The sequence below is a fragment of the Oncorhynchus nerka genome, linkage group LG6 (assembly GCF_034236695.1).
Source record: "Oncorhynchus nerka isolate Pitt River linkage group LG6, Oner_Uvic_2.0, whole genome shotgun sequence".
NCBI classification, from domain to species: Eukaryota; Metazoa; Chordata; class Actinopteri; order Salmoniformes; family Salmonidae; genus Oncorhynchus; species Oncorhynchus nerka.
The window spans coordinates 82,765,158-82,778,808 of NC_088401.1; the positions used below are offsets into that span (position 1 = coordinate 82,765,158).

Sequence of the window (13,651 nt, forward strand, 5' to 3'; positions counted from 1 at the left end):
ACAGTGCTCTATATTTCCTGTAGCCTCAACAGAGGACAGTAACATACTGTACACAGTTCTTTTTATTTCCTGTAGCCTCAACAGAGGACAGTAACATACTGTACACATTGCTTTATATTTCCTGTAGCCTCAACAGGACAGTAACATACTGTACACAATGCTTTATATTTCCTGTAGCCTCAACAGGACAGTAACATACTGTACACAATGCTTTATATTTCCTGTAGCCTCAACAGAGGACAGTAGGACACTGTACACAGTGCTCTATATTTCCTGTAGCCTCAACAGAGGACAGTAACATACTGTACACAGTTCTTTTTATTTCCTGTAGCCTCAACAGAGGACAGTAACATACTGTACACATTGCTTTATATTTCCTGTAGCCTCAACAGAGGACAGTAGGATATTGTACACAGTGCTCTATATTTCCTGTAGCCTCAACAGAGGACAGTAACATACTGTACACAATGCTTTATATTCCCTGTAGCCTCAACAGGACAGTAACATACTGTACACAGTGCTTTATATTTCCTGTAGCCTCAACAGGACAGTAACATACTGTACACAGTGCTTTATATTTCCTGTAGCCTCAACAGAGGACAGTAACATACTGTACACAATGCTTTATATTTCCTGTAGCCTCAGAGGACCGTAACATACTGTACACAGTGCTTTAGATTTCCTGTAGCCTCAACAGAGGACAGTAGAATACTGTACACAGTGCTTTATATTTCCTGTAGCCTCAACAGAGGACAGTAACATACTGTACACAGTGCTTTATATTTCCTGTAGCCTCAACAGAGGACAGTAACATACTGTACACAGTGCTTTATATTTCCTGTAGCCTCAACAGAGGACAGTAACATACTGTACACAATGCTTTATATTTCCTGTAGCCTCAGAGGACCGTAACATACTGTACACAGTGCTTTATATTTCCTGTAGCCTCAACAGGACAGTAACATACTCTACACAATGCTTTATATTTCCTGTAGCCTCAACAGAGGACAGTAACATACTGTACACAATGCTTTATATTTCCTGTAGCCTCAACAGAGGACAGTGGGATACTGTGCTTTATATTTCCTGTAGCCTCAACAGAGGACAGTAACAAGCTGTACACAATGCTTTATATTTCCTGTAGCCTCAACAGGACAGTAACATACTGTACACAATGCTTTATATTTCCTGTAGCCTCAACAGGACAGTAACATACTGTACACAATGCTTTATATTTCCTGTAGCCTCAACAGAGGACAGTAACATACTGTACACAATGCTTTATATTTCCTGTAGCCTCAACAGAGGACAGTAACATACTGTACACAATGCTTTATATTTCCTGTAGCCTCAACAGAGGACAGTAGGATACTGTACACAATGCTTTATATTCCCTGTAGCCTCAACAGAGGACAGTAACATACTGTACACAGTGCTTTATATTTCCTGTAGCCTCAACAGAGGACAGTAACATACTGTACACAATGCTTTATATTTCCTGTAGCCTCAACAGAGGACAGTAACATACTGTACACAGTGCTTTATATTCCCTGTAGCCTCAACAGAGGACAGTAGGACACTGTACACAGTGCTCTATATTTCCTGTAGCCTCAACAGAGGACAGTAACATACTGTACACAGTGCTTTTTATTTCCTGTAGCCTCAACAGAGGACAGTAACATACTGTACACATTGCTTTATATTTCCTGTAGCCTCAACAGAGGACAGTAGGATATTGTACACAGTGCTCTATATTTCCTGTAGCCTCAACAGGACAGTAACATACTGTACACAATGCTTTATATTCCCTGTAGCCTCAACAGGACAGTAACATACTGTACACAGTGCTTTATATTTCCTGTAGCCTCAACAGGACAGTAACATACTGTACACAATGCTTTATATTCCTGTAGCCTCAACAGGACAGTAACATACTGTACACATTGCTTTATATTTCCTGTAGCCTCGGAGGACAGTAGGATACTGTACACAATGCTTTATATTCCCTGTAGCCTCGGAGGACAGTAGGATACTGTACACAATGCTTTATATTTCCTGTAGCCTCAACAGGACAGTAACATACTGTACACAATGCTTTATATTCCCTGTAGCCTCGGAGGACAGTAGGATACTGTACACAATGCTTTATATTCCCTGTAGCCTCGGAGGACAGTAGGATACTGTACACAATGCTTTATATTTACTGTAGCCTCAACAGGACAGTAACATACTGTACACAGTGCTTTATATTCCCTGTAGCCTCAACAGAGGACAGTAACATACTGTACACAATGCTTTACATTTCCTGTAGCCTCAGAGGACCGTAACATACTGTACACAGTGCTTTATATTTCCTGTAGCCTCAACAGGACAGTAACATACTGTACACAATGCTTTATATTTCCTGTAGCCTCAACAGAGGACAGTAACATACTGTACACAATGCTTTATATTTCCTGTAGCCTCAACAGAGGACAGTGGGATACTGTGCTTTATATTTCCTGTAGCCTCAACAGAGGACAGTAACAAGCTGTACACAATGCTTTATATTTCCTGTAGCCTCAACAGAGGACAGTAACATACTGTACACAATGCTTTATATTTCCTGTAGCCTCAACAGAGGACAGTAGGATACTGTACACAATGCTTTATATTTCCTGTAGCCTCAACAGAGGACAGTAGGATATTGTACACAGTGCTCTATATTTCCTGTAGCCTCAACAGAGGACAGTAACATACTGTACACAATGCTTTATATTCCCTGTAGCCTCAACAGGACAGTAACATACTGTACACAGTGCTTTATATTTCCTGTAGCCTCAACAGGACAGTAACATACTGTACACAATGCTTTATATTCCCTGTAGCCTCAACAGGACAGTAACATACTGTACACATTGCTTTATATTTCCTGTAGCCTCGGAGGACAGTAGGATACTGTACACAATGCTTTATATTCCCTGTAGCCTCGGAGGACAGTAGGATACTGTACACAATGCTTTATATTTCCTGTAGCCTCAACAGGACAGTAACATACTGTACACAATGCTTTATATTCCCTGTAGCCTCGGAGGACAGTAGGATACTGTACACAATGCTTTATATTTACTGTAGCCTCAACAGGACAGTAACATACTGTACACAGTGCTTTATATTCCCTGTAGCCTCAACAGAGGACAGTAACATACTGTACACAGTGCTTTATATTCCCTGTAGCCTCAACAGAGGACAGTAACATACTGTACACAGTGCTTTATATTTCCTGTAGCCTCAACAGAGGACAGTAACATACTGTACACAGTGCTTTATATTTCCAGTACACACAAGAAGTTTATAGACATGAGGGGAGGGTACATACAGTGAAGAGAATATACATGCAGGGCTTACTGGAAATCATAAACCTGTTCAATGCCTAAGAATACACAACACTAACAGTTTGCAGAAGCAAACAGAACTAAGTAAAACCTTCTTGCTTTCTATGTCATATCTGAGTTATAAAGGGGAAGCACAACTTCAGCCCAAACAGGAATCATTACTATTATTACTGTGATCAGTTGCTAGCTATAGAAGACAGACTAGGCTTCTTAACTGAGACATCTACTCTGGGAAATGTTTTGAGAAAGAGAGAGTGAGAGACAGCGAGATAAAGAGAGAGGGGGGGGAGACGTACCGAGATAGCGAGATAAAGAGAGGGGGGGAGAGAGAGTGAGACAGAGCGAGTGAGAGACATACAGAGATAGCGAGAGAGGAGGGGGGATGGGGTGGAGGCAAGTCAGTTAAGAACAAATTCTTATTTACAATGACGGCCTACCCCGGCCAAACCCTAACGACGCTGGGCCAGTTGGGCGCTGCCCTATGGGACTCACAATCACATCCGGTTGTGATACAGCCTGGAATCGAACTAGGGTCTGCAGTGACACCTCTAGCACTGAGATGCAGTACCTTAGACCGCTGTGCCACTCGGGAACCCAAACTAGCACCACAATGGTAAAGTAAGTAATCAAATTACAGTACTTCACACAACTCCACATAATTTGCATGGCATCTTTTCAAGAAACTACCAAAGAAGTTGGTAGACTGAAGCCAGGAATAAGTCTCAATCTCCCATGACCCAATGTCATGTTATCAACATTTAACCACTAGCGCCATCCTGTGTCCATCCTGTGAAACTGCAGAAGCTCAAATCACAATTGAAAAATACAGTCATGCATTTCAGAAAACAAAGACTTACCAACATATAGGATACTATTTTATTTAAACAAGGGGTTTACAGTGAAATATTGGCCAGGAATGCTGATTTGTTACAGTTGTAAGCAATGTCATTTCTAAATAATCAAGGTGCAATTTTTCATGTTGATTCCTAAAAACTTTGATACTTGATTACCATTTCATTTGAATTTTGATTTAAGACCACTTTAACTGGTTATAGAATGGGATTAGGCTTTTGGTATTATAAGGAGGGAATTGACTGTCTGTATTAATCACATTTCCCTTTGAAACATCACACAGTCACACTTGATTCGTCGACCTCAATTCCAGCAGGTCAACTTAGGCACTTTGAATATGTCAACAATAAAACACCTTCAGAAAAAAAACAGATCAATACACAAATCAACAGGAAGAACAACATATTCCCAGAGGTTCTAAAATCAAAAGTGTCACCACTAGCAACAGGAAGTAGCATTACCATCCATGGAACCAAAAACGAATGACACAGTAAGAGTCAGCCAGAAACGACTATGGCACAATAAAACCTCCTAGTCATGTGACCAGCACCTTACCTAGGGTAGAAGCCAATGAGCAATAGAAGCATACCCACGGACATTCACCCTTGACAAGGAATCTAATAAAATTCATTCGGTATAAAAAAAGACAGTGTAAAACATTGTGAAAAAGAATCAAAAACAGGTGACGACAAGTTCATAGCAGTACAGTAGGAAGCCATGCAAATCACTCAACTGTTTGACCTGAAAGTGAGTCGACTGAATCATATCCTAAACTACAGTAGCAGCTCAGTTACTGCTTGTTTGGTACAGGGCCAGTATCCACAAAGTATCTCAGAGTGCTGATCTAGGATCAGGTCCACCCTCCTATTCATTACGATTGTAAAGGTAAAACTGATCAGTACTCCTACTCAGAGAGAGACTTTGTCTATACAGGCCCCGTTCTCAATTGGCAGTTTGATGAGATGGGAAGAGATGAGAGCAGAAGTTCCCGTGAGAATAAAGAAGACAAAAAGGTTCAGTATCGCAGCTCACTGAATGGCACATTTATGTTCCCTGTAGCCTCCATTTAACTAGAGTGGAAAGAGGAGGTTGTTTATCCATCGTTTAGTTATTAGAGTGGACAGCAAAGGTGATTTTGAGGCAGCCCAGTTCTTTTCCCATAGCTCCCAGTACTCCCTGTACCCTGTAGTGTCCGTTGGTCAGCCAATAGGGTAGGTCAATGTCAGGGAGGTAGAAGTCGGACTCTGGTAGCGTGTACATCCCCTTAGAACAGACAGGAAATAGAGGTTAACCAATACACTTTCACTATGTCCCGAATGGCATCCTATTCCCTAGATAGTGCACTACTTATGACCAAGGCCCATAGGGCTCTTTTCAAGGGTAGTGCACCTTGGTCAAAGTACTGTATATTTAGGAATAGGGTGTCATTTGGGACACAGCCCCAGAGTGAAGCATGTTTTACTGTATAGAAAAGGTATGCACCCTTAGGAGACAGAAAATAGGTAATTTGAGCCCAATAGACATGAATTGAGTAAACAGAAAAAATTATCTTTGAGAAAAACAGAATGAGTTCCGAGCAACAGAACGTTAAGTGCACATGTTCAAAACATTCAGAGAATGTTTTTTTTATTTTTAACTTTGTTGTTTGGCTAGCTGCTGTTCAACAAACACTCTGTTACCAATCATTCACAGTGCTATCAACAGACATTCACCACATTGCACTGAACAGAATACGAAAGAGGGAAGTAGCCTGAGCATTGACCACTGGAGGAACTGGTTCTTTCTTGGGGATGGGTTCAAAAGGCAACAAACGGAAGAAAATGGACAGACAGGCTTATAGAGGGACTAACAGGACCTGTCCAATAAGAAACGGCCATCATCATTTGTCATTGCAAAACAGTTTCAAATGATTGTGCCCTAATGAACACAACCATAAATGATAGACTCACAGCTTTAAAGGGACAGTGGGCAGGGGATGAACTACAGTATAGACTCACAGCTTTAAAGGGACAGTGGGCAGGGGATGAACTACAGTATAGACTCACAGCTTTAAAGGGACAGTGGGCAGGGGATGAACTACAGTATAGACTCACAGCTTTAAAGGGACAGTGGCAGGGGATGGACTACAGTATAGACTCACAGCTTTAAAGGGACAGTGGATGAACTACAGTATAGACTCACAGCTTTAAAGGGACAGTGGATGAACTACAGTATAGACTCACAGCTTTAAAGGGACAGTGGAAGAACTACAGTATAGACTCACAGCTTTAAAGGGACAGTGGCAGGGGATGAACTACAGTATAGACTCACAGCTTTAAAGGGACAGTGGATGAACTACAGTATAGACTCACAGCTTTAAAGGGACAGTGGACAGGGGATGGACTACAGTATAGACTCACAGCTTTAAAGGGACAGTGGGCAGTGGATGAACTACAGTATAGACTCACAGCTTTAAAGGGACAGTGGATGAACTACAGTATAGACTCACAGCTTTAAAGGGACAGTGGATGAACTACAGTATAGACTCACAGCTTTAAAGGGACAGTGGACAGGGGATGGACTACAGTATAGACTCACAGCTTTAAAGGGACAGTGGACAGGGGATGGACTACAGTATAGACTCACAGCTTTAAAGGGACAGTGGACAGGGGATGGACTACAGTATAGACTCACAGCTTTAAAGGGACAGTGGACAGGGGATGAACTACAGTATAGACTCACAGCTTTAAAGGGACAGTGGCAGGGGATGAACTACAGTATAGACTCACAGCTTTAAAGGGACAGTGGACAGGGGATGGACTACAGTATCGACTCACAGCTTTAAAGGGACAGTGGGCAGGGGATGGACTACAGTATAGACTCACAGCTTTAAAGGGACAGTGGATGGACTACAGTATAGACTCACAGCTTTAAAGGGACAGTGGCAGGGGATGCCGTAGGTGTGTAGAGGTTCAGGACAGTCCTGTCCTGGCGGTATCAGCTGGTTGAGCAGGTCACAGCCGTCTGCGTAGTGGCAGCTCCCGATCTCTTCCACACACGGCACCTTGACCCAGAACCCTGCCACCTCCTTCTCCAGTGTCACGTTCACCTAAGAGGAGAGAAATACAGCACCAGTCAAAGGTTTGGACACACCTACTCATTCAAGGGAATAGAATAATAGTGAAGACATCAAAACTATGAAATAACACATATGGAATCCAGTAGTAACCAAAACAAAGTGTTAAACAAATCAAAATATATTTTATATTTGAGATTCTACAAAGTAACCACCCTTTGCCTTGATGACAGCTTTGCATACTCTTGGCATTCTCTCAACCAGCTTCATGAGGTAGTCACCTGGAATGCATTTCAATTAACAGGTGTGCCTTGTTAAAAATTTAATTTGTGGAATTTCTTTCCTTCTTAATGCATTTGAGCCAATCAGTTGGGTTGTGACAAGGTATGGGGAGTATACAGAATAAAGCCCTATTTGGTAAGAGACCAAGTCCATATGATGCCAAGAACAGCTCAAATAAGCCAAGAGAAATGACAGACCATCATTGCTTAAGACATGAAGATCAGTCAATATGGAACATTTCAAGAACTTTGAACGTGTCAACAAGTGCAGTCGCAAAAACCATCAAGCGCTATGATGAAACTGGCTCTCACGAGGACCGCCACAGGAAAGGAAGAACCAGAGTTACCTCTGCTGCAGAGGATAAAGTCATTAGTTACCAGCCTCAGAAATCGGCACTTAACAAGGCACACCTGTTAATTGAAATGCATTCCAGGAGACTGTGTGAATCAGGCCTTCATGGTTGAATTGCTGCAAAGAAACTACTACTAAAGGACACCAATGAGAAGAGGTTTGATGGGTCAAGAAACACGAGCAATCGACATTAGACCAGTGGAAATCTGTCCTTTGGTTTGATGTCCAAATGTGACATTTTTGGTTCCAACCGCCGTGGCTTTGTGAGACGCAGAGTAGGTGAACATTTAATCTCCGCATGTGTGGTTCCCACTGTAAAGCATGGAGGAGGTGTGATGGTGTAGGGGTGCTTTGCTGGTGACACTGTCAGTGATTTATTTAGAATTCAAGACACACTTAACCAGCATTCTGCAGCGATACGCCATCCCATCTGGTTTGTGCTTAGTGGGATTATGATTTGTTTTTCAACAGGGCAATGATCCAAAACACACCTCCAGGCTGTGTAAGGGCTATTTGACCAAGAAGGAGAGTGATGGAGTACTGCATCAGATGACTTGCCCTCCACAATCGCCCGATTTCAACCCAATTGAGATGGTCTTGGATGAGCTGGACCACAGAGTGAAGGAAAATCAGCTAACAAGTACTCAGCATATGTGGGAACTCCTTCAAGACTGTTGGAAAAGCATTCCAGGTGACTACCTCATGAAGCTGGTTGAGAGAATTCCAAGAGTATTCAAAGCTCTCATCCAGGCAAAGGATGGATACTTTGACGAATCTCAATTATATTTTGATTTGTTTAACACTTTTTTTGGTTACTACATGATTCCATATGTGTTATTTCATAGTTTTGACATTGTCACTCTTATTCTGCAATGTAGAAATAGTAAAAATAAAGAAAAACCCTTCAATGAGTCAGCATGTCCAAACTTTTGACTGTTACTGTATATTTTTATTTCACCTTTATTTAACCAGGTAAGCAAGTGGAGAACAAGTTCTCATTTACAATTGCGACCTGGCCAAGATAAAGCAAAGCAGTTTGACACATAACAACAGAGTTACACATGGAGTAAAACAAACACAGTCAATAATACAGTAGAAAAACAAGTCTATATACAATGTGAGCAAATGAGGTGAGAAGGGAGGTAAAAGCAAAAAAAGGCCATGGTGGCAAAGTAAATACAATATAGCAAGTAAAACATAGGAATGGTAGATGTGCAGTGGAAGAATGTGCAAAGTAGAGAGAAATAATGGGGTGCAAAGGAGCAAAATAAATAAATACAGTAGGGGGAGAGGACCAGTTAACTGGGATGTCTGGATCAACACAGTAGGCTACAGTAACAGTACGTCTATCCACAAAATAGGCCATCACAAGGTTACGTTTACCTATGGACAAAATGCTGTTATAACCTGTGTGGTTCGAGCCCTAAATGCTGATTGGCTGACAGCCGTGGTATATTAGACCACATACCACATGTTAACTGGGATGTTATGAAAAACGAAGTATATGTCAATAAAACTATTTGACAGAAATACCGCCAGGCTTGGTCAAGTTACCTAAGAGGAGAAAATAGGACCAGTAAACGTGTCTAATGTCAGGTTATTCTTGACTTGGACGTTGCACCATAGTTGTTTACAGCAAAGCAGAAACTGTTCTATTCCTCCCTTGCAATGATGTCACCGATGTTAGAGAGAAAAAAACGGACACTGATCTACGTGATTGATTTCGGGGGAAGAACAGTCAAGTCAGTCTTCTCTGCATTGCATCAACTAAACCAATACAAGTTGGGAACAACAGAATGTCCAGTATGTGAAAGCTGTCTGTTGCAAAAAAACGTACAAAACGCAACAATATTACATTAACGCATTCTTAATCAGAACATCATCACTCTCAATGCCGTCCCTTCTCTTGTGAACTCTGCATTTTAAGGGTGAGCATTGAATCAGGAAGTCTACTGTATATTATATATCTATTTGGGCCATTAGTGCAGCAGAGCAGGCATTTATGTGGTGAGCTGCTCACACGAAGCTCAGCCTTGAGTCAGACATACCTCCCCAGCCAAGTTTCTACCTGTTTAACATCACTCTACCCAGAGCCACCCAGAACAACCCAGAGCCAACAATTGACACACACACAGACAAAGTGGAATAGGCTATCACATGGCTGAATAGGCCTACAGACTGATATGGTAAGTTTTTCAGGAGGAAGTAGGACTAGTGTTTCAAACTTGCTTTGATTGTGACCATTTTAATCCAAGAAGAGCCTATTCATTCTATATATTTGCCTAGTGGTTAAGAGCGTTGGGCCAGTAACTGAAAGGTCGCTGGTTCGAATCCCCAAACCAACTAGGTGAAAAATCTCTCGATGTGCCCTTGAACAAGGCACTTAACCATAATTGCTCCTGTAAGTCGCTCTGGATAAAAGCATATGCTAAATGACTTTTATTTGTATAAATATGTACTGTATAGCCGCAGGAAGTAGTTTGGGGGCGGGGGTGTTCTTAACTATACAACTACCTTTTTTTGCCCAGTGCTACAGATGTCTATATCTCTGCTTATACAGGACCAGTAAAGGCCCAGTGCACTACATTTGTAAAAAATAAATATAATATTTTTTGTTATTATTCTGATTATTCAGGGGGTGCTGCAGCACCCTCACTTCCTGTGGCTATGTATATACTGTATGTATTTTTTGAAGACGGGCAATACCATATGCCTACCTCAAACTAATGGTTGGTTAATTACAAAAACTTTCACAAACAAGTATACTTTATGAGTAATCAAATAGCATTCCATATCTAATTTTAGTATTTGAAGAGGAGGCCCTTGGTGCATGCTTAGTACTCACAGCGAGGGGAGCGGCCAGCTCGACGGTTGTGTTCCCGGACGCACTGGCCTTTAGGTCCCCTGGAACTGTGATGGGGTCCGGGGACAGGGTTAGGGTCTTCAGAACCGCTGGGTCGTCTGGCTTACCGCAGTTCTCCCATGAGAACCCAAAGATCTGTGCAAGAATATTGAATAGTCTATGTTACTGTAATAAACATGATGAAATGATAGAGTAGGTTAATGAACAACATTTGAATAAAAGTAAAGATATTTCACTCACCTTCACTGTGGGCGTTTTCTCGAAATCCAAAGCGCAATTCACCTGCATTACAATGCATAGCATTATCACATTAATAACAATAACATTTTTCATCGTGCTCAACTAAACTACAACTGAACTAGAAATAATTAGGGTTAATTCAAGATAACAACAGAAAGCGCGTAAACTAAGACCGTGCACCGCTAAAACGAATCGAGAATGACTGCGACACAACACGTTGAGACGGTGCGGTAAATATTTGTTTCCATGAAGTTCAGTCTCACTTCCGTGTTTATCAAATCACTCCCGAGGCTCGTGACAGACTTCGCGAGGAGCAGATACTGAGATTTTCCTATTTGTATTTGCGCCTCCTTTATATACATAAAGGAGATTAAAGACCAATTTCCTATAGAAATAAAGGAGGCGCAAATACAAATGATAAATCTCAATATCTATCTCCTCGCATCCTCTCTCCTCGCCTCCTTCTCAAACCGCATTGGAGGAGGAGGTCAAATTGGGCGGAACCTCTGGCTCTCTCAACCAATGGAGTTTGAGAAGGAGGCGTGGAGAGAGAAGAGAGGACGCGAGGAGTAAGCAAGTGAGATCTTCCTTCTTCTTTCTTTAATTTTTAGATTAACAAATTGTGGTACAGGCTTTTGTGAACAAATCTTGACCATAACCTGTCCCCAATATAGAGAAAATGCAGATTTTGTGATACCTTCGGCAAGTAGCCACACATGGGGCGGCAGCGTAGCCTAGTAACCGGAAGGTTGCGAGTTCAAACCACCGAGCTGACAAGGTACAAATCTGTCGTTCTGCCCCTGAACAGGAAGTTAACCCACTGTTCCCAGGCCGTCATTGAAAATAAGAATGTGTTCTTAACTGACTTGCCTGGTTAAATAAAGGTAAAATAAAACAATAAAAAATAAAAATAACTGACATCCATTAGTATCCCATCCAAGTTCCAAAACAAGCATTTGGCATTGCAGCTAAACCCATGGGATAGGCTTCATTTGTTGCTAGCCTGAGGCATTGTATTTTGAAGACAACACTCTGAATACCTACACTGGCTTTCTAGTCTATAGTAGTGGACTTGCCTATGGGCCAGTTTATTCTACAGTACTGTTGATCTGCTTCTCTCCACAAGATGGAGATGTTGTCCTAATTTCCTCACCTCTCTGTGAACACCACAGCATGGCCTCACCTCTCTGTGAACACGACAGCATGGCCTCACCTCTCTGTGAACACCACAGCATGGCCTCACCTCTCTGTGAACACTATGACATGGCCTCACCTCTCTGTGAACACTATGACATGTAGCCTAGTCAGTCACACAGCCTATACCTAGTCAGTTATATAGCCTATACCTAGTCAGTTATATAGCCTGTACCTAGTCAGTTACATAGCCTATAGCTAGTCAGTTATATAGCCTATAGCTAGTCAGTTATATAGCCTATAGCTAGTCAGTTATATAGCCTATACCTAGTCAGTCACACAGCCTATACCTAGTCAGTCATATAGCCTATGTGTAGTCAGTCATATAGCCTATGTGTAGTCAGTCATATAGCCTATGTGTAGTCAGTCATATAGCCTATGTCTTGTCAGTCACATACCCTATACCTAGTCGTTTATATAGCCTTTGCCTTGTCAGTCAGTCTATGCTTATTAGTCAGTTATATAGCCTGAATTTCATGTGATCTACATGCATTGACAAAGTTATATGATTGTAAAGTTCTACCTTGTGTCCAGATTAATATGTTGTGGATGTATTACACTCTTTCTTGCAATGCAGCTCATGCAATCAGCTATTGGATGTATGCAACATGCAGCAAGCTCTACACACTTGCTGATTTAAATGTATTTTGGTGGGACAACTAATAACCATGAGACAGCATAGTGACAGGGCTAGCGGGACAGCTAATAACCATGAGACAGCATTGTGACAGGGCTAGCGGGACAGCTAATAACCATGAGACAGCATTGTGACAAGGCTAGCGGGACAGCTAATAACCCTAAGACAGCATAGTGACAGGGCTAGCGGGACAGCTAATCACCCTGAGACAGCATAGTGACAGGGCTAGCGAGACAGCTAATAACCCTGAGACAGCATAGTGACAGGGCTAGCGGGACAGCTAATAACCCTGAGACAGCATAGTGACAGGGCTAGCGGGACAGCTAATAACCCTAAGACAGCATAGTGACAGGGCTGGTGGGACAGCTAATAACCCTGACACAGCATAGTGACAGGGCTAGCGGGACAGCTAATAACCCTGAGACAGCATAGTGACAGGGCTGGTAGGACAGCTAATAACCCTGAGACAGCATAGTGACAGGGCTGGTGGGACAGCTAATAACCCTGAGACAGCATAATGACAGGGCTAGTGGGACAGCTAATAACCCTGAGACCGCATAGTGACAGGGCTGGTGGGACAGCTAATAACCCTGACACAGCATAGTGACAGGGCTGGTGGGACAGCTAATAACCCTGACACAGCATAATGACAGGGCTAGTGGGACAGCTAATAACCCTGAGACCGCATAGTGACAGGGCTGGTGGGACAGCTAATAACCCTGACACAGCATAGTGACAGGGCTGGTGGGACAGCTAATAACCCTGACACAGCATAGTGACAGGGCTAGCGGGACAGCTAATAA

The 13,651-nt window shown here is 42.2% G+C and overlaps 1 protein-coding gene across 3 annotated transcripts; it reads right to left on the minus strand.

The window, feature by feature from the left end:
• Positions 1-4,236: 4,236 nt before the first annotated feature.
• On the minus strand, positions 4,237-11,768 carry LOC115115054 (ganglioside GM2 activator-like). Of its 3 annotated transcripts, none has more exons than XM_029643523.2 (5): positions 11,715-11,768; positions 11,018-11,059; positions 10,760-10,912; positions 7,132-7,314; positions 4,237-5,489 (listed from the first exon to the last, which is right to left on the minus strand). In XM_029643523.2, exons 1-5 carry the CDS (start codon positions 11,733-11,735, stop codon positions 5,331-5,333), a joined length of 558 nt encoding a protein of 185 aa, XP_029499383.1. In that variant the 5' UTR covers positions 11,736-11,768; the 3' UTR covers positions 4,237-5,330. The 3 variants fall into 3 exon arrangements, with proteins under 3 accessions (XP_029499383.1, XP_029499381.1, XP_029499382.1); XM_029643521.2 differs by lacking the exon at positions 11,715-11,768 and adding an exon at positions 11,281-11,478; XM_029643522.2 differs by lacking the exon at positions 11,715-11,768 and having other exon boundaries at positions 11,018-11,373.
• Between the last annotated feature and the right edge of the window lie 1,883 nt (positions 11,769-13,651).